Source organism: Melospiza georgiana, chromosome 1 (genome assembly GCF_028018845.1).
Source record: "Melospiza georgiana isolate bMelGeo1 chromosome 1, bMelGeo1.pri, whole genome shotgun sequence".
NCBI lineage: Eukaryota > Metazoa > Chordata > Aves > Passeriformes > Passerellidae > Melospiza > Melospiza georgiana.
Window position 1 is genome coordinate 93,388,979 of NC_080430.1, and position 21,909 is coordinate 93,410,887.

A 21,909-nucleotide genomic window follows, 5' to 3' on the forward strand; every position below is an offset into this window, starting at 1 on the left:
CCCTTTCATGTGAGAGCCTTGAAATTTTTAATGAAGGCCTAGCTGCCTGCTGGCTATTTCTGTTCCTTTACTCTACTATAGTTTTTTTCCTACTAAACCTCCTAGCACAAGCCTGTGCTTCACAAGGCTCATGATGGTGAGCACAGGTAAGGCAGATCAGAGCAGCCACATTAGTGCTTGCAGGACCCTGACAATTCCTTTTGGACTTTGCTTAAATAGATTGAATTCCCAGAACCAGTGGGTCCAAATCAGTTTCATTGTCAAGGGGATTTGGAACATGCCCTACATGCTAGCAGCTACATCTCGAGCTCATCTAGTTTGAGTTGCTGTGCCCCAGTTCTATAAGGAAAAACATAAATCTAAATTCAGCACTTTTAAAATTCTGTTAAGCTAGTAGTGAGTGGGACATACTCTGGACACTACAGCGTGCACAACTGTTCACAAAGAGGATTAGGAAGTTTGTTTCTTGTAATTTTCTATTTGGGCTGTAGAAAACTGAGTACAAGTCAGCCTCTGAGAACAGATTGTGCTCTGCTCAGTGCTGAGAGTGCGTTCCTGGTAGAGTTGACTGCAGTCACTCACATGCCATAGCTCCCTTGTATTCTTCTGTATGTTCTGCAATTTGATGGATGAAACAGTTGTAGCTTTGTATGCCACAGTTTTGCATGTAGATAATAAATAGTTCAGAGGTTTTCAGACTGGGCTTTCTTATGCCCATACCTTTCTCACTTGTCAGTACAGCTGAATTGTTTCTACTGCCCACTACAAAAGCTTATTCCTCTCCTATGCCCTCTGTGCAATGTCACAGTTGAACACAATTTGTTACTTGTAGCATTATTTTTAGAGGTAGTGTAGTATTGCTATAAGAAAACTGTATTTGTCACAGTGTAGTAATTGCATTACCACCTGCCTTCCAGCCTAGTTATAGAAAGCTGTGCCTCAGTGCAGATACCTGAAGCAAGGACTCGTGAATTTTGAAGGGTTTGTACTCTTTGTTTTGCAGCTGGACAAAGACTTGGAAGAGGTCACAATGCAACTTCAGGACACTCCTGAGAAAACAACATACATTAAGCAGAACCACTATCAGGACCTTAATGACATTCTTAGTATACGGAACTTCACAGATGGCAAAGGTGAGCGTCAGTAAAACCCATTAGTAGCTTAACATGCCAAACCTCTGCATTGAATTGGCTTCAGAGCACTCAAACCTTGGTAAGACAGTTTAAATATTTTGGTTGAATTACTGGGAGTATGCAGATTCGCATAATAAGTTACATGGTACCCACTGATTAGTTATTTCTGTATATGCATATTCTATTGTGATACACATGATGAAGGGGGAAAATTTAAAAAGTGTACTTGTGTTCAGAAGCCAAGTTTTTTGTGCTGCATGGAGAGAGGAAAGCCACAGAATTTTAAACCCAGTTTAATATGTGCTTGCCTGACTAGGATGCTGAAATCCTGCTTTTGGACACTGCTATCAAGCACATAAAAGAGAAGCATGTAAATATTTCAGCGCTGGTTTGGATTCTAAATGCAGAATTGAAGCCACTCATGTATGAAAGTTCTTCCCTAGGAACTGATAAAAAAGAATTTAATGACAACTGTAATATTCCTGAGTTGTTTCTCCTGTGTGTCTTGCATCGCTCCCTGAAGAAATACATGCAAGAGAATTTCTTCCATTAGAGCCATTTTGCATTTTGGGAAGCAATAAAATCTGGTGCATAGTGCAATAAAAGTGGAAGCCAGGACACCCACCTTCCATATCTGGCTCTAGAATGGATCTAATTTGTGACTTCTGGCAAATAGCTTTGTAAGCTGACTATTACTATAGTGTGTGAAAAATTGGTTGCTCTGTGTTTGGAATTTGTATATTTGCATGTTTGCTACACTGCAAGGCTCAGGCTTCTTACTGATGTGGCACCATAGGCTTGAATATGTGGGACAGAAGTTACTCTTATGAATATATTTGAAGAAAAATTTTACAATCACATCAACAGTTCACACATGTTATTGAAATATATTGAAATTTCTGTTGGATAAGGTTACTTTCTCTTGAGCTTTTTGTTTTAACCTGGGTGTACACTGGGTTGTATAACTTGTGGCAAAAAGAAGAAAAAGGGAGTGCTCCCAGTGTCCTTTTTAAAAGTAAAAAAAAAAAAAAAAAAAGACTGAAGAGGGGAAAGGAGGAAAAGGGAAACGTAAATAGCTGCTGGAGGCGTGTGATTATTGGGCTGAGATCAGGAGCAAGAACTAACATCAGTGAGTGGGCTGAGGCAGTTTGAAAGGAACACATAGAATGTTCCTCTCATGTCAGATGCTCCAGGAAAAATGATAAATCATGAATAATATTTCAAGCAGAAAGGATACATTGCATTGTGCCAAATGCCCATCTGAGTCTGGGTATGAGAATCAAAAAATTATTCTCAAGAATACACTGGGTATAAATTTAGGATGGATGCTTCCCACAGCAAGATGCACTCCATTAGCAGTAGGAGGCTGGCAAAGAATTCAAGGATAAAATATAACCTTTCTGCACTTACTTGTGGCTATGTCTACAAAAGACATTGATGCCTAACTGCTGCTTTAAGCAACAGCATCCAAGATTGTCTTTGGTCCTAATTTCCCCCAGTACACCTCCCTAGCTTTTACATTTCTGCTCTGGGGTGTGTATTTAAAATCATGTGTAGGCATGGAGCCTTAATGTCCAGAGTAGCTTGGAGCTATGTAATATTGGGATTTACAGGGTAGATATTCTGCACACTGACGTTGCTGGACACAGTTTTCTCAATGGACTTACCACATAAAGCCCCACACAAAAGGTGGGACAGATGGAGAAAGATGCTTTCTCTTGTCAAAATTTATATGGAAAGGTGAGAGCATCCATTCACCTGGGAATGAGGAAGGCCTGGATCCCAATTTGCAGAAGGTGTTTGGAGTTTGGTCCCTCACCTGGTGGCAAATACTCCATGCATGCATATTGTAGTATACCCTGATTCTGACACAAGGGACACTAAATATTCATCATTCCAGGCTCTGAGCCACTGTTATAAGCAACCCTTGCTAGCCTTTTCCTGTCCCTCCAATTCCATTTCTTCTGCCTCTTATCTTTCCATATTTTCCTGTCCCTTATCTACATCTGAATCTCCTGTCTGTTTCTCTCACTGCACCCATTCCCAATAGTCAACCTATGTGCTTAATATAAATTTGCTGTTCCAATCAAAATAACAAGGCTTTGGAGAATTCATGCTGCTGAGTCACTGCTGATTCTGTGCAGATTCAAACAGACACCCCTTAAATGGTACTTAAAAAAATTCTGGCCCTTACAGCTACGGGAAAGCTAACTCCAAATGACATGACTATGCTTTCTGTAGCTGTGCATTTCATGAGCTTTCAGTAAAGGAAAGTACAGAAACTTGAAATTATGCATCCCTGGTGGTACTTGAGTGAAGCTTCAGAATTGTAAATAATCTATTAGCGTGACCTAGGACTGACCATCTCTCTCATCCCCACTGTGCAGCTGGGGAAGCCAGTCCAATATTAATTTAAAGGTGATGATGAGGTTTGTGCCTTCCTTGATCTTGTGAAAAGTGTGAGCTGGGAGAGTGGGAATAGGACAGTGAAGAGAGAGGCTCAAAATAGCAGCTAAAAATCATACCAGATAATTTGCCACACTCACTTTGTTGTTCACTTCTATGTGAATTGTTTTTATAAAAGACCTTGCTGTTCTGGAGGAGCTCACAGGGAGAATGCCATGTAGGGTAACCCCACTGCTATTGCTTACACAAACTCAGGGCACTGCTCTTCACAGAACAGATCATAACATGGGATTTAGGCAATGCAGCTCTAACAAGCCCTAATCAAACTTTAATGTCATCATACACTTCAGTAGGCTTCTGATCTGTAAAAATTGCCTGGAGTTAAAAATCCTAATTCTTATAGCCAAGTGCCAGAGGAGGTTATTTGATTCATCTCTTTCTTCTTCACCACCCTCATTTACATCAAACATATGGATTTAAGATACTAAAGTTAAATTACTTTAGCCAAAATAGGTAGATACAGCTGTGAACTCCTATATCTGCCTAACCTCAGGCAGTGTTTCGTAACTCTGGGATTCCTGCTTAGTTATTAACAGCAACACCTCCTGGTGTATCCCAAGAGCTCTTTGCTGGCACAGGGACTCCTTCTTTACAGCACACTTCAGTACATCTCATTTAAAGAGAGATATTATCTGAGACACTCAACTCTTGTTCACAAATGCATGATGTCCCTGAGACATCCACAGCAATTGGCTATGTAAGAAAAGCAATTAGGAAAATGTGATTTGTGGTTTATGGCTTGATTGCTTTCTTTTAATGCAGGCTTTTTCACTGCACTGCTACATAGCTTTGTGTGGCCAAGCAGTTTTTAGCATGCTCCATGGACTGTGGCTCTGAAAGTTCAGATGCTGGATTTAAAAGGGCATCCCCTTAACTTCATTTCCTACATTCCTCGGATGACTTTGAGTCACTGTGCCTGCTAGTGACCTCAGCTCTGTGCGCAGAGAAACACTAACTGCTCCCCTGGCATTTGTGGGATCTGGTGGCCTTGCTGGAGTGGCAGAGCCACATTCATTACAGCCTGGGTTTGAGGCAGGGATGGGCTCTGGGGGAGGCCAGTGCTTGGCTCAGGCCACCTCTTTAAGAGACAGAGTCATTCAGCAAGAAGAGTCAGGCTTGGAGGCATGGTTGTGTTTGCCAGGCTGACATTTGGAAAAAAGGAGGACAAGTGCCTCAACTATGATGCTGTGTAAAGGCAGGGAGGGGATACTAGATACTTTTGCTACACTTAGAATTTTACTATCTTATTCTACTTGACTTCTTTTTGACATTTTAATACATGAAGTTATTTCCATGTGACATAATTCACAAAATCATGGATTGAAAGAGTTTAATATAAAGCAAAGCTTAGATGAAATCCTGCAGAAGAATGTCCCTCTATTTCTACCTTGGCCAGTACATTTCAGAGTAGCATGTTAGAGAAATTAAGGAAATTAGGGAAATTAATTCATTCTATGGGATTTACAGAAGAAGCAGGAGACAGCCTTGCCACAGTCCCCTGTTATGAGCAAACCCTTTTTGCAGGTTCTCTCGCTGCAGGCGCCCTTCCTTGCTCAGAAAACCTTGTCTGTTTCAAGCCAGAAAGCAGTCTTTACTCATTGCTGCAAATGGGCTGGGAGCATTCATTTACATGTCAGATATGCCTACATACTGTCACTTGTCACCCCACTCCGATGTTTCCTGGTGTTAGTTTTTCCCCATGTAAAAGCAGCTCAAAGAAAAACAGATTTCAAAGGCATTTGCTCACAAATGCAAAGCAAAACAGAGTTCATCTGTGACGGATGGGGGAAGTATTATTTCTATGAAGTTCATGCAATTCAAGCATTAAGGTTGAGATTGAAAAAGAGATTCAAAGGTAAGGGCATTCAGAAATAGCTCTGAAACTCTGGATGCTGTTATAAAGCAAGGATGTAGTTCCTTTCTTTATAGAGATCTGTATGCTAGTTTCTATGAAGCCTAACAAATTGACTCAATTCTGAAATTGGAGCATGTTTCTATTTCAACAGGGAGATCAACCTATCAGTGGTTCAGTACCTGTCCTTTCTTGCACAGAAATGAATCTGTAGTAAAGGGAATTTCTTCTGATTTAAAGTAGTATAAATCAGAGCATAATCTTGCTGGCTTTTCTTTTTAAAAAATCTTTCAAAACACAATTATCAGAAGCTATGATTTAGATTGTGTGTGCAGAGTGCCTACTTCAGAACTTTTTCTGATTACCAGCAGAAAATGTGATCGTTTTAATTTTTCCTTTCAGTTTACTTTCTTATCACCCTATTTACATGAAAAACAGAGACTGGCTAGTCATGTTTCACAGTCCAAACAACAGAACTGAGAAAAATTACAGCAGGTTTTCAAAATCTGCCTCTAGTTTTAAAGTTTCCTGAGCTCTTTAGTAAATCAGCAATCTCTGCCAGATCCTGTAAGTCCTTGTTAAACCCCACTTACTTCTTTGTGGAGCATAATATATGTTTTCTAGCGAAGAGAAGCAATAGTAGAATTGAAAGATATTGGATGAAGAGTAGTTCTGTCATCCAGTTCTAAGCCATCGGAGGAATATTGCCGCTAAAGCATAATGATGAAGATGTTCAATAAAGCTGCAGTGTACAAACATCAACCAAACAAGCACCTAGTTAAAAAAAATATGTTTTCTAAACTCTTGGAAGAAATTGAAGCATCATCAGTCACCTGGTGTGCTCTGCCTGCAGCTGAATGAGGGTTGTTAGTATGCACGGCACATTTGAGCCTGCCCAGGTAATTTTGGCAGCACGAGGCTGCAGAGTGATTACAGGTGACCCCTGGCAGAGGGAGAGGCGAGCGGCTGGGGGCAGTGCCCTCCTCTCTGAGCCCCTGGGCGGCCTGCATCAGGTGTGCTCTTGCAGCTCAGAGCTTTGTAAATGGAAGCTGGTTTTTCCTGCAGGTAGGCAAAGGTCCCAAGCTAAAGCCCTCTGGTTCTCACCAACCACTGGCAGCCAGCTTTATTCTATAATGAGCCCATTGCCGAGCGCTCTGTGAGGCCCTTGAGATGTAATTGTCTTTTCTCCCGACAGCTTTCTGAATGGAAAGCGCTCAGGCATCGCTTATCCAGACTTCTGAGTTCCGGTTTAAGGTCTACAGAGGTGAAAATTATTTAGAAGGTGCTTCTGGCTAATGTGATTTCAGTTTAAAAAGTAGTTACATCATCCCAGTGCAACTTACTGGGTAGAATCTGCAGCGGCACACAGTGCCCTGAGGATGAAGGGCATTTTCCAACCAGCATACTTAATGGACAGAGGAGGAGAGAGGATGGGGAAGTATCAAAAACACTGCAACACTTTCCAGGGGAAACTGGGAAATCAAATGTTTACCGCTACTTTCAGTTGCTCATGTATATAAAACTAGTTTTCTAAACTCTTAAGTTTTTTAAGTACATATGGCAATAGTGTTTTTTCTTTAAGCTCAAGCTCCCAGAAGAGTATGACTAAGTGAGAATCTTGCTCTTCATTATTTAAATGAAAGGTAAATGAAAAATAAAGATATTCTAGTTTCCATAGCTGCAAAATAAAAACTTAACAACTCCTCTCCCAAAATGTTTAACAAATAAGAATTACCTTTTTTTTTTAAATATTAAAAGAAACAAATGAAAAAAGGGGAAAAAGTGTCTGTATTTTGTCTACATTTTATACATGTACAGTAAAACTTGCATTTGGTAGCCTTGTGTGCAGAAATTTATTCTGTGTATTAAGGGCAAGTCATCTGCAACAGTGGTAGAAAAGAGTCTATTAAGAATAACACACGGTGATATATGGGCAGTTGGTGTTGAGAGGTGAGTAGGAAGAGAATACATGATTTCTGCTCTACTCTAAACTAAATCCCCCACCTTTTTGACAAGGACCACCTCCTTCTCTTTCTCTCTCACAGCACAGCTGAAAGTACATGAAACTCCTTTAGTGTGTACAACACAGATTATCCTATTAAATAAGAGACTCCCAAACAGCAACACTTGCATTTTCCAATCATTTGATGAAGAATTATATCTTTAGTGGCTTTAAAAAATGTTAAATCGCTTATCTTGGCAAAAGGAGTTGGAACCCTAAAATAATTAAATTTAGAGCTTTTCCATCCCTAATTACAAGGGTTAATCAAATTTTTACTTTGGTCTATATCAAAAAGTCAGCAGTTTCCATTGTCAGGTTAGATCAGCTCAGGACTGAGTGTTAGTTTTAATCACAGAAGTAAAAAGTGGTTTTTTCTACATGTCTGTTTATAGACATCACAAGACTTTTATGCAAATGTCAAACTTGATATACAAAGAAATGCAATGTACAGAAAATAAAAACTGAACTCTTGTGACAGCAAGTGCCACACCAGCAAGCTTCAGGCTGCACTGAGATGATTGACCTCACTGCTTATCTTAACCACTGTCAGATTTGACTCTTTGCTGTACTCCCTTCACATCCAAACCATCAGTGAATCCTGCCATCTCTTCATTTTAAATACACTTCTTGTTACAACTGAATTCCTCGGCTCTCTTCTATTGACATTTTTTTGCCCCAGCCAAAGCAGCTTCATGTGTTCTGGTCACCTCCTTTCTCACCCAGACTCTTCTCTTCATTGCAACATCAGTGAAAATTCTTGTCTCCTCTCCTGAGCTGTAGTGATCCCCATGTCTGCACATTGCTGCCTCCTCACCTATACACTCTGCTGTTGTTTGCTTGTTAGGTTTTTCACAGCAGGAAGTCAATGCTATCAAATAATGCCAGGGATAACCTGGCTGGGAGGGCAATTCTAGATGTTGGAATTTGTCCTCAAAACATTTATGCTTCCAGCTTCTTTCCTCAGTTTGTGTTTCTGCGGCTTGTTTTGTCCCCCCAGTGCCTGTTGACAGCAACTATATTCCTAGCATGCTGGGAGCTGAGCATTATTTGGGGCTTCTGAACATGAGTACAGCAGAAAAGCCGTAGCCCTTCAAAATGTGCCAGCTTTTTCATGCAATTTTCCTTTTTTCTTCACTCTTTTCCTGCTTTTCCCCTTTGTACCCACTTTTATGTTCAAACCCTCTAGTACCCTCTTCAAGAATTTACCTCAGACTCCTCTTCCATGCTGCCTCAATGCCTCAATGCGACAATCACTGCTGCTCTGTTTGTGTGGCAAACAACTGCTGGTGATGGATTTGGAGCTCTCTGTAATTATTTATGAAAACTGTGAACTGCCCTCATTATTCAGATGCTTTCTCTGTGATTTTATTCGGCTTACCGCAGAAAGACACTTTGAAAAAGCAGGCAGGAACAGAAAGGGTCTTAAAGTGGCTGTGTTTGCCCGTGTTTCTCAGGGGGAATGATGCCATGGGCTTCAGCACAGCTAGCCAGGGACACCCAGGACACCCAGGGGAAACAAGAATTCTGATCTGTTTTGCTACCACTATGCAGAAAGGAAAAAAGTGCAATGACATCATTAGCTGTCCTTGCTGCAGACAGCCTATGGACCAGTGCAGCTGGTATGAATCGTGTTTCCATGCTGAAAATTATGGCAGTAGCAGATAGGCAAATGACAGCACTTGTTTTCCTGTGTGATCGTAAGAGTATCAAAGTTTTAACATCAATGAAATTGTAGTTTTTTTAGGAAAAGTCTTAAGAAGGAGGGTTTATGAAAAGGTTACCATTTCTAACTACAGAACAGTATAGTTACTTTTTTTTCACATAGCCCAAGACTTGATGAGAGAGCATGATGTCACTTTTGTCACTTTTCTGTTTCTTCGTGATGGTTCCTATGGAGGAACACATCATCCAAAACAGAGGAGTACCAAATTCTCACAGCAAAACTTGAGACTATGCTGGAATACAGGTAGTATGAGTTTACTTTGTGGCATTATGGATAAGTGGAAAAAATTAAAATGAAACTATTTTTAAATGGTCACTTGGTCACAGTAAAGTAAAATTGAATGTGTTGTCCATACAGATGGTGAGAAAGCCATTTTGAAAAATCATCTTGATCAAAATCCACCAGCACAGTGGGGTTCATCAGACCCTTCCAGAACAAGCAAAGATGCCATAGAAGACATCAACTCTCCAGAACAGTAAGTATACATCATTACCTTGCTGACAAGACATTAATTTAAATTATTATATTTCATCAAAGCCTGTATTTCCCTTCCATGCATTTTTTATGGAAAGACATTCACTGTAACCCCCTTTCAGTCAGCCCAGGCTACAGAGAGAGCCTGAAACATCTACAGCTAGGGAAAGTGAATGGCACCTCCTGAAGCACCAGTAGGCACCAATGTTGTTGTGTGCCTCCTTGCCTCCCTGCCACCAGCTCACCACCCCAAAGGAACTTAAAGGATACCAGGGGCTTTAGATCCTAAGGTGCCCCAAAAACAAATCAGTATGCTCCTTTTCTCTTGCTAGAAACATCCATAGTATGATTTCCAAATTTTCTGTAGAGAGTTGCAGGATTAGCTGTGCCCAAAGTGTGTGGAGAGAAGAGGGTGTACATATGTGCACAAATGTCTTATGACTCTTGTCAAAGGTCCAAGTCCTTCCACACACCAGCCAGAGGGGTTCATAGTGTACACAGACATTTTGTTCTTTTACCTTCTATAGCTAGATGAGAAATAAAAAATGTCCTGAGGGCTTTTCAACGTTGCCATAGCAGCTGGACCGGAGTTTTGGCACAGGAAAGCCCACACTAAGTAGTTTCCCTTAGAAACAATGCTGCAGCTACAAGGAGAGGATGGCACAAAACACTGGCCAGATTTACAGAGTGGAAAGAGTCTTCTGGTGTCAGCTTTTCTCCCTAGGATCCTGTACAATAAACTCGTGTCCTGCCCTCCAGGAGCTGGGCAGGACCTGCCATGGGCAGGAGCTCCGGGAGGTGCCGTTCCCGTGTGTGCCCGGATCTGCCGCTTCCCCACGGCAACCTGGTTACACAGCATCACTTCATCAGTGTCTGAGCTAATAGCTGTCAGACTCCTGGGCAATTTAAAAGCTTATTTAAAAACAGAATAAATTAAACAAATTACTAGAATGAGTCACGTTACATCAGCAGCAGCAACCCTGATTGCAGATAGTAGCTCCTGTCTCGTACTACCTGGAGCAGGAAAACACGTGGATGTCTAAATCTGTCCTTGCACTCAAAGAAAAAACCCAACCCAAATCTGCAAAGAAGGTAATTCACACACACACATATGCACCAAAAAGAAATCCCACAGTAGATGAAATATCTTGTAATTTCACAAAAGCAGGTTTCTTGCTGAGAGAGCTCTCATGACTTCATGGGGTCAGCAGAGTGCTTTAATGCATAGCTATTAAAGGCCTGGGTTTTTTTCAGCACCATTTGTCAGAAATAATGTAGTGTGAATTCAGCCTCATCCACATGTGGCCCACTTACATTAAGGAAGATGCTAAGAAAAACACAGACACTCAGATAATCCAATTGTCTCTATACAGATTTAATACAGACAAAGAAAAATATTTGGTGGTGACAGAACTTCCTCTAGGCTAGTGATAACTGATGAGAAGACTGAGATTTTCTAAAGGTTCTGGAGAGTGGTTCAGTACAAATCTGAACAATCTCTGACATTTATGGAAAGCAATTAATAAAATCCTGCTGAATCTAAACAGTGTCATTCAACACTTGCGCAGCTGTGACTGTGCCACGTCCAAGGGCCAATCTCTCCCCTGAGAACCATTTGGCACTTTGGGTACCACACTGCCCAGACACAGTGGATCTGCCAGGGAGGAGGAGTATAGCTGTCTTCAGGACTTCCCTCTTTTTGACAAGATATTGCCTCTTTCCAAAATTTGTACTCTTTAAGGTATCCTTCTGCACCTCTGGGATTGTTTTTCTACTTGTCTGGCAGCACTTCTGTCATTTGATGGCTGCTAAATGTATAATTTTTGGGCAAAAAAAAAAGAGTTAAAAGCAAGCTGTAGTTTCTGTGTTTCTCATTTCACTTCATACGTAGGACATCTAATAGGTAGTTACACAGTCTGAGAAACTTATTTCTTATTCAAGAACACAAATCTCAAGGAGAATTAGTCTGAAAAAGATGTCCTCTTGGTCATAAACCTGTGAAAGGAGGATGTCAAGACAATTATTTTCCTGCAGAAGTTTTAACTCTTTAATGGCTGTGGGGGGAAAAAAATAATTCCAGCTTCCTGTGTTTCTCAGTATTCATGAGAACTGGCTTCTTCTAGTATGAAAGCTCTTATAGAGTCCAGAAAGGAGCTGATTTGGGATTTTTTTTCATTCTTTCTCACCATTAGTGCCACGTTTGACTCATTGTAAGATCCCTCATTCTACAGTTGCGCACAAAGGCACAACAGTATACACACACCTCAGGCAGAAATGCAGGAAGTTTTCACATTTTTTGATGGGGTGATGTTTACACTGCCTCAATCAGAATGTAGAAATTTTTTTTTTTTTGTGCTTGGCTCAGATTTAGAACCCTGCACCTAAGGAAAATGCAGTCTATAGTACTGTAAAGCATACTAATATAGACTTAGAGCATGAATATAGACCAATCTCAGTTCCCTTGGCAGTTCCTGCTGGGCAGGACCCAATAGATTTTCCATACTGCCATGTAAAATTTTCCATACCCAGTCAGACCAACAGATAAGAGGAGCAAAAAGTGGGTGCTGACTGCTTTCTTTCCTGTTTACACTGTCTGCAGAGTATAAATTAACACCTCCTATAGCAGGCAAAGTGGTGCCAGTGCACAGGCACAAGCCTTGCCCTTTGATTTCCCATTTTTTAGCAGACTCCCCAGCACAGCTGTACCAGTTTGTTCTCTCCAGGTAGTGCTCAGCAACAATCCTGGGGGATGCTTAGCTGTGTGGATAGACACTGTACTGTGCCAGCTCATCTCAGGTCCAGAGAGCAGTCTGAACCAGTTTAAAATAGATATCATTCTTTCCCCAGTAGGATGAGCTGTCTCTCAGGCAAAGTCATCTGCTTTCATGAGTATTAAAGTGTGCATATTTCCCAATGGGCAGTCCTGCTTATCTGAAGATCACATCAGTCAGCTTATCTGCATGATGGCCATGTTCAATGGTTTATCTTCTGTGACCCTTAAAGACATCTGCCTGTGCACTTCATTCCTGCATGTTGTCCCTTCTTATCAGTGACCTGCATCCAGCAGGTCATCAGTTTTTGGCACCATTAGAATTTATTCCATTCTCATTTTAGCTGCAACACTACATAACAGTCTTCCAGATCTCTAAGTAGACGTGATGACAGATTTCTGCAGGACGTTATTAAAACTTGCCATCTTAATAGACTATTTCTATATGCAGGGTTTTTTGTAGCCTTCAAAGCATAACTTCAAAGCATAGCTGGAGCCAGTTATGTTAATTTAAGTAACAAAAAATTCTCATTCAAAAAAGTTGGTTGAGACTGGATTATTGCATTGCAGCCGTATGCCCCAGCATGAGCAAGCTTTTGTTATTTGGTTTCTTCACTGAGAGTGGTTTATCCATTATCTGTCTATCTATGATCTTACTCAAATGTGTCATTAAAATAAGGTGGGTTTAGAATGGTTAGTTCTACTTGCTAGTAGAATATCTTGCTTTACTGTTATGTTTTAGAGCTTATCCAGCTTCCCTGCGTTTGCTAAAAATCAACATTAATGTACTGCAGAATTAACTGACACAATCCCTGAGTGCTTAGACACAGTTTACACACTCCCACAGAACTTCAGATGTTTGACTGCTGCAGCAATTTGTTTTGGTCCCCCCACTTACCAATGGATCTTATTAGTGGTTTTCTATGGCAAAACCAAAATATATTTCAAATGCCTTGGCCCCCCTTGTGGTATTGTGCATTCCCATGTGCAGTGCATTTTGTTCTTGCATTGACACTGGAAGTCAAGGTTTTACCTGATTTTACGTTTCCCTAATGAATGGCATTTATTTTTCCCTAATAAATGGCATGTCTGTACAGAGCTGAGGACACTTGCCCTCACGCAGAACCTGATGAGTGGGTGCTCTGTGTGTGGAATCATCTTTGCTTTCCATCTCCTTCAGATGGCTGCCTGTGATTCTAGACCCACCATTACCAACCATTACCTCTCCAAAATATTTCACCATACCTATGCTTTCACATACATATCTGTATAGTGTGGACAACTTGAAAAAAATTCCTAGAGTCATATAATGGTTTGGGCTGGAAGGGATCTTTAAGGGTCAGCCAGTCCCATCCCCCTGCAATGAGCAGAGACAACTTTATGTAGATCAGGTTGTTCAAATCCTTCTCCAGTTTGGCCTTGCATGTCTCTGGGAACAGGGTGTCTGAGCCACCTGTGGCAGTGTTTCACCACCCTCATCATAAAAATGTGTTACTTTTATGTAGTCTAAATCTACCCTCTTTTGTTTAAAACCTTCCACAGCATCCTTTCACTCCATGCCCTTGTAAAAAGTCCCTCTCCAGCTTTCTTGTAAGCCCCCTTTAGGTACCCTAAGGCAGCTTTAAGGCCTCCCTGGAGCTTTCTCTCCTCCAAGATGAAAAACACCAGCTCTCTCAGCCTGTTTTCATGGAAGACATCCCCCAGGCCTCTGATTTTCACTGTGGCCTTCCTTTGGACTCGCTCCAGCAGGTCCACATTCTTCTTATGAGAAGAGCTGAATGCAGTATTCCAGGTGGGGTCTCGCCAGAGAAAAGCAGAGGGGCAGCTTCACATCCCTCACACTGCTGGCCACACTGCTTTTGACACAGCCCAGGATATGATTAGCTTTCTGGTTTGCAAGTGCACATTGCTGGGCCATGTCCAGCTTTTCACTCACCATCACCCCCAGTTTTCTCTTGGCAGGGCTGCTCTCGATCCCTTCATCCTCCAGCCTTCATTGATACCAAGGACTCCCCAAAAAAAAATTGGCAAAGTGTGGCAGGAGTGGAAGAAGGGAAAATCACTGGTATTGGGGGGAAAAACCCTAAAAACAGTGAGGCAAGGCACAAAATTTGCTTTCACTTCAGGCAAAAATGCCAGGTTTGTTTGGATTTTGCTACTCGTTTTATTTTGTTTTGTGTTTCACTCTAGGGGTTTTGTCTACAATCTTGATTGTGTGCAAGTCTCCAGGCCACAGTTCTCTGCCCCAATTCCAGGAACCAAGTTTTCAAGTGAAAGTAAACTTTTAAGTACAGTTAAAGCAAAATTTGCCACCCACTGCAGCCACAGTTGGCATAGCTAAATAAACATGCTTTGTCCATGGTATGGCTAACACTGAAATGGATGGAAAAAAATCCTATTCACTTGATTATGCAACTGGATTCTCTTGGAGTAGCTTCAAAAAGCCCTTTGATGAGAAGCCTATAACAGTTGAACAAAGTAAGCATTTCCACTGGTGGGAAAATAAGTGCAGGCAATTCTGCATTTGACCCCTCAACAAGAGACAGAATGACAATCCACAGCATCAGGCTCATAAGGATTCAGCACAGGGAAACATCAAGCCATGCCCCCTCAGCACTCCTTGGGAACAAGGCATGACTTCATTGATAGCACCAGGAAGAGCCGAGCACCCTAGCAAAACAACAATGAATGGATTTTGTTTAGTTCCAGGAATGCATTGCCAGCACTAGAATGATCATCACTGAGGACTAACATTGTGTGAAACTTTAGAAAGGAGTTTGTTTGAGGGGGAGAAACAATGAGAAAGAGTGTCCTGGGTAGGCAGACAACAGCTACTCCTACTGCACCTCTGTATAAACAAGCTGAAGTTTGTAGTGAAGAAACTAATAAGGAGAACAATATGTTTCTTTCTGTTTGAATTTAAAAGCTATACTGCTTGGTCCCCAGGCAGTGCAATGGAAGCCTTAGTATCTGTCTTTGCTACCTAACACAAAGCAAAAAAGCAATTAAATGTCATTTGAATCAAAAAGGCTGTCCAAAGGTTAGCTTTCAAAGAAACACTTCTTATAAAGGCCTTTCTATACACTGACATTATATCAGATAACAGGCAAACATAAATTTAAAACTCTATTACACTGATACAATGCTTTCTATGGGCATTTTTGTCCTGAAATCCAAAAGTCCGTCTTCCGTTCAGCTCAGTCACCTTGACATCTCTCTTCTCTTTAGAAAGTGCCTCTGTGTTTCAAGCGGAAATGTCTCCAAATACAAAGCCATCCTGATGATAAAATGACTGAAAACATCTTTTACACTAGCAAACCGCAACAGGATTTTGATTTTGTGGAATGTGCTAATGTATCCACAGCACAGGGGTAGCAGAGCCCTTTTCTCATGGCACCATCCTCTCCAAGGAAAGGCTTAGATGCAATACCCATGAGCATGATTAAGTATTCATTTTAAAAAAATAATTATACCTGTTGTCATGATGCCAATCCACTTGGAAAAATAGATACAGAATGTTGGGTTCTGGAACACTGAATTTTAGTATCAGTGTTGGGCAGGACTGCTGTTAGAGGGCCAACTCCTCAGTCCCATAGCACTCAAAAGCATCTATCACCTCAAAAGCACAGACCCACACTTTAAATAGGAGCTACTTAAAAGAGGAGAAAGCCATCAGTCCCAAATCCCTCCCAGCATGCACCTGTGTTTGCTTTAGCTGGAGTTGCAGAAATGCCATGCTGGCTTGAAACTCAGTCTGTGACCTCCTGCATGTCTGCTGGATTGGGGTTCTACAGGCAGGAGATCTCATGCATGACTGTTGGATGGGGCTCTGCGGGCAGCAGATCCCTTTGCAAGGGGTGGGGTGTCACCCAGCCATACACCGTCTTTGCAAACTTAAGGTTTTCTTGGTATCAGCAGTCTAACAATTAACGTGAATGTGGCTGGGAATTTCAGGAGGTTGTGGGATGCTAAGGAAGTTTCCTTTGTCATGTCCAACCTGTCAGAAAAATTCCCCAAGGGGAAAACAACGTCCTGGTGGCACAGTTCAGCATCAGCCAGTGCGATGCTCGTGGTGTTCACCCTGTCGGTGCCAGCGGCAGGCACAGGGGACTCGCTGGGCACCAGCCATGTGATGTGCTCCCTCTGCCCCCTGGTAACGCTCCTCTCCCTGTCTCCCACAGCATACAGCGCCGGCTGTCCTTGCAGCTGCCCATCCTGCATCACGCCTACCTGCCGTCCATAGGAGGAGTGGATGCCAGCTGTGCCAGCCCCTGCGTCAGCCCCAGTGCCAGCCCTCGGCACAGACACGTGCCACCCTCCTTCCGAGTGATGGTTTCAGGGCTGTAGGAGGGCAAGATCAGTGCTTCCTGAACTGCTTTTAAGTACTCAAAGACTGGACTAAACATCCGACCTGGAACTCTGCTACAAACATGTAACATTGGCTCTTACCGCAGAGGAACTTCTGCTGAGGCCCTCGGCACAGGAGTGCCCACGTAACTCGTGTGAAAAAGCAAAGGAGGACACAAAGAGTTTGATCTGTAGCCTTATTCATGGAGTTTTTATTTCTTCACCTAGAAGTCACTGAAAAATGTTTCTTCCAAAATTTCTACTAGCAACAAGGATGCTGGGATATATGGATCTTGCAAAAAAGACACTAGGGAAAAATTTAAAAAAAAACAAAAAACCACTCAAATGTCACTGAGCTTTACGTGGCTGCTGAGAACATGCAATTCTATACTGTATCCATGTAAGGAAAATGTAGTGGTCCAGCTATACCATGTTGGAATAGATACACTCATTTTTACAGGAGTTGCGTTAAATCGCTGGAAACATTCTGCACTGGTTAGTCTTGCTTTTTTTCATTTCAGGGATGATGTTTAGCAGGAAAGAAGAATTGTGAGAAATGATTCCTCGGGTGTCATTGAGACTCTGCAGTGCTGTGAGCAGGGTCACCTTTACCTTTCAGCTGTATGTGTAACCCAAACAGAGCCTGAAGCTCCAGCTCTGAGTTGCCACCAGCTGGGGAGCTGCTGATTGCAAGCAGAGCACTTCACCCTTCTCCAGGGCAATGACAGTGACTGCTGACCATCTGCAGCTTCATTTTTAGCAAAGTTTCTGCACTTGTTTCATGATAAACAGCACTAACCATAACACACTAAACTGTCTGAAAAAGTCCTAGGGCTGATAACTCAGGAAACTGAGGACAGATGGGTAGTAAAGTCTTAATGCCACAGGATGAATTGTTTTTCCTAGTTTGTTTGAATTATGTCACACATAATTACAATAAAATTCATTGAGTGGACTTGGGGGGGAGGGATTAGGGCACAGCACTTTGCTGCTGCAGGCAAAGCCTGCAGGGCACATAGATGTGAATATACACTATGTTTGCTTCGTACCTGCGTACATGTGACAGTTGTAGTGGATAGGAGGGGACAAATCAAATCTACCAATAGAATATTTTACCTGACTCCTGAAAGGACTGTGAAAAAACAGTGGAGTTTATACTTTAGCTCCTTTCCCTGAACCAAAGTAATTAGGAGGAACAACAGTGGTGTACCGTCTGGACCAACTCTGGAGCCAAACCCTCAGGCACAGGCGAGACACACATACAGCTTCTTCTTCCAAGGGACTGGAAACGTATCCTCCCACTGCCAGGGCTGTTTGCTAAAAGTAGGGGGGAAATAACCCACATGAAGCACCCTCTGGGCTCTCAGTTTTCTTTAATCAACACTTATGCCCCTCAGACTAAACCTTTGGAATGGCATTCGTACAAAGGTTTATAAATCAGCAATGACTGAAGCACAGCTGAAGGGGTTCCTTAGCTGAGGGATTTAACTGCAGCTATGACAAGCTAGCATAAATCTCCATTAAAAATAAAACACACCTCATAGTGGCCAAAACCAACATGAATATGTATCTGAATCTTACAATCAGGAGCATCACAAAATATTTCACTTGGCACATACAGTAAGAGAGGTTGTGGAAATATCTGTAGCTTTTAGAACAAAAAAACATGTAAGTATAAACACAAATAAACTAGAACTCATTACTCTGTTTAAGCACTAAACACTGACGTCGTCACTCAATGTGTGTTGACAGTATTCTCTTGCTTTATTAATATCATCAGGGCCTGGTTTATTTTAAAAGGAATGTTAATTTTTAAAAAGAGAAAATTATGATATTGTATATAATGTATACACAAAGATCTCTGTAGAAATATTATTCCAACTTAGCAGGAAAAAACAAAAATAATTCAGAAGTATCGGACCATTGGAGGTGAGTGTGTGTGTGTGTGTGTGTGTCTGTAACTTCGTGAATACTGACTGTGTGACGTTTATTAGGTTTAAACCATGCAGTACATTCTTTGTCTCAATGATACGGTAGTTTCTCCCATAACATTTTTTTTTTTTACTTTACTGCAGATAACAAGACCAACCAAGTGAATATAGCTATTTAATGTTTCTGTTCTTTTATACTGCAGCAAAAATGTACTGTAAATTTATGAAGAGGCTGTGCCCCAATGGCATTTTCCAATGATGTTAGTGCACAAATGCTTTAAACTAGACTGGAACTGCCAGAATAAAATGTAAATGAAGAATTTCTTGTATAACCTTATACTGCATGAGATCAATTTTTAATAAATTGTTGCAAATCTGTTTTTATGAATAAAATATATAAAACTTAGCTTTTTGGACTCAATGCCCTCTTCCCCCATTGCAAAATCATTTTTGATGAGAGAGAGTGTGTGTATATATATACACATAGATGTATATAAAAGCCTCCTTGGAGAAAGAGGAATCCTATTACAACCCTACATTTCAATAAAAATGTAATATGTAATAAAAATACACATCCTAGTTGTAGAACAGTTCGCATTTGGAGATAACAGGTAGACGAGCCTCTGTCCTGAAATACAATTACTGCAGTACCCAAGAGTGAAGTCTGAGACCTTTTGCAAATGGGAAAATAATCAAAATGTGTACTGAACATTTCTATCCAAACCACATTTAGCCCACACACTGTTCTCTCTTGCCCCACAGTGAATGTGAATTCAGAAGAAAAAGAAATATTTTACTATTTCACACAAGTTATTGAAGTTGAGCCAATGTTCCAGCTCAATGGTATATCTCTGCATCAACAAATGAGAAATTTCTGAGAATAAACACCAATTTCTGCATGAAGGCAAACACTAAGCCTCTCTATCTAGGTTTGTGCATGTGGTGGGATTTGTGTCTTAAAGCAGGTTCTTCTACATGGCAGAACAGGAGGAGGGTGGGAATGTTGGGCAATGAGTGGAAAGCACATTTTGAGTTCTTTGCTTTTCAACAGGGGAGCAGCCTCAAGCCAGCACAAAATGTGATAAAGCCAATGTGGGAATTAGATCCACCACAAATGGTTTTCCAGCAGATTTCTCATGCATCTCAGAAGTCCCCCTGAACATATGCAAAAAGAGAAAATACCAGTGAGGAGTTAACAGTGTGGATCGTGGCTCTCAGTGCAGAATAGCAGATGGCAGGAGAAACTCAAACAGATACATCAAAGCTCATTCAAGAAAGGAAAAAAGTACAGAACGACTTCAATGTGAAACCTATATTCAACCAAAAATTGTGGGAGGATGTGAAGAACTTAAAATTATTCATGAATAATAGGAAACCAGAACAAAGTGAAATATTACTTTAAAGGGTCATGAAAAAAAGAAGAGAGAGATGTCAGCAGAGCAACTTTACTTGAACAACTGAGTTTCCACAGCCACAAGAAATATGATTCCTATACAATCATAAAGTTGCCATTGAATTAATGGAAGGTTGCTAATTTTGAAGCACTACTTTCAAATAAATAAAATCAAGGAAGGTAAGGAAAGAGCATTTCCCCCTTCTTGGTTTGTTGGGGTTTTGGGCAGTTTTTTTTTTGTCTTCTTTTTTTTTTTTTTTTTTTTTTTTTTTTTTTTTTTTTTTTTTTGAGATAATATCTTATAACACCTTTCCTTAAAGGTTGATAGTCAAATCTTTTCTGATCTTTTCAGAACTTGTTTTTTCATTACAAGTCTCAGCACAATGTGCCCGTTCTTCCCAAGACTGGATTACTGCTTCTGCTGATCTCCAATCAGGATTGCTGAGGTGCTGGAAGCCAGCCCTGTAAGGCTTGTCCCAGCACTTCCACAGCACCCTATGGATATCAGCAGGGCTTACTGTGTTCTCAAACTGCAGTCCAAAGGATGGGCTGGTTTCCCTACTCAACAAGCTGACTCTCTCTGTCACTGCTTTGTTTAATAGGGATTTTCTGCTCACTGTCTGAAAAGACTGACAGATTTATTACAGTGGTTTAAGCATCATGATTTTTTATCAGAGTTCAGTTCTCAGTTATTGACTGCCTTTTCCATCTCTTGACAAGGTGAATAGTACTTACAGCCATTACTTTAATACGCCTGAATATTATTCATGAGTGCATTTTCAAGAGCACTCTGCCTCTTGAGTCCATCAGGACTCTGAGAGCACTACTGTGCTTGTCACTACTCACTCAACAACATTGCAGAGGATCAATAGAGGGTCTAGAGATGCACTGGAAGAGGTGGGGAATGAAGAGCCCAAGCTGCTGGCAAGGGCAACCCTGAGTGGCAGAGATATCATGTCAGTATTGCCACAGACAACTTGCAGACGTTTTGAGCCATCAACTTTGCAAACTGCAGCTGGTTTAAACTGCATCCCTTGATGATGAAGTAGGCATCTCCAAACACTGAGAAAATCCTTTACTTCCCCAAAGAAAGTGGCTGTTATTTTCTTTTTTTTTTGATGGATGCCCATCAAAGCTAAGCCTCATACAAGGATTTAAACAAATTCCTGAACTTTAGAGGATAAATTCAGTAGAGGTCAAATAGATCTGAAGACAGGATCTGTAGATACTAGCAGCAAGCTGCCTGTGGGTTCACTCACTAACAGAAAGGAGCATAGCAAAAAGGAGCTCACAAGGCCTTGAGCTTCAGGAGAAGGGCAGACACCTTCATGAGCTGGCAAATACAGGCTTTAACCAGAACTGATGCTATTCCACATCCAATGGGTGCAACAGAAGTTAAGAAGATTGTTAATTACATTTATGACCCACAGCAGCAACTTCCTCGGGGACCACATCAGCTATCTACCCACCTACCTTCCACTGCCTCAGCAATGTAAGATGCCTGCTTGAGCAGAGGAGCTGACATTGGTAGCAAATCATCTCACAGATGTGAAGTTGTCCATTCTGGCAAGTCAAATTGACTGGAAAATAGGGGGCAGGTGTGGAGTAGGGAGTGTGTTTGTGTTTGCATTTGTGTTTGTATGTGTGTGTGTTGCAGAGAGCTCAGGCAGGACACAGAGGAAGTATGAGCAGCTCAGCATTAATAGCCTACAAAACACCATGAGTGCCAAGGCAGGGACACCCATGCTACCTCCTGCTTTGAGAATCTGGAAAACATTTAAAAGCAAAAGCCATTCCAAGCACACAAATACACAAGCC

At 41.4% G+C, this 21,909-nt stretch overlaps 1 protein-coding gene across 1 annotated transcript in view; it reads left to right on the forward strand.

The window, feature by feature from the left end:
• The window catches only part of GABBR2 (gamma-aminobutyric acid type B receptor subunit 2), a 457,024-nt gene extending 437,920 nt beyond the window's left edge, over window positions 1-19,104 (forward strand). The window contains exons 17-19 of the mRNA XM_058039616.1: window positions 1,004-1,133; window positions 9,534-9,651; window positions 16,602-19,104. Of these exons, the coding sequence (XP_057895599.1) occupies window positions 1,004-1,133; window positions 9,534-9,651; window positions 16,602-16,767 (414 nt within the window). The 3' untranslated portion in view covers window positions 16,768-19,104. The remainder of the gene's footprint in view (window positions 1-1,003; window positions 1,134-9,533; window positions 9,652-16,601) is intronic.
• The last annotated feature ends 2,805 nt before the right edge of the window (window positions 19,105-21,909 follow it).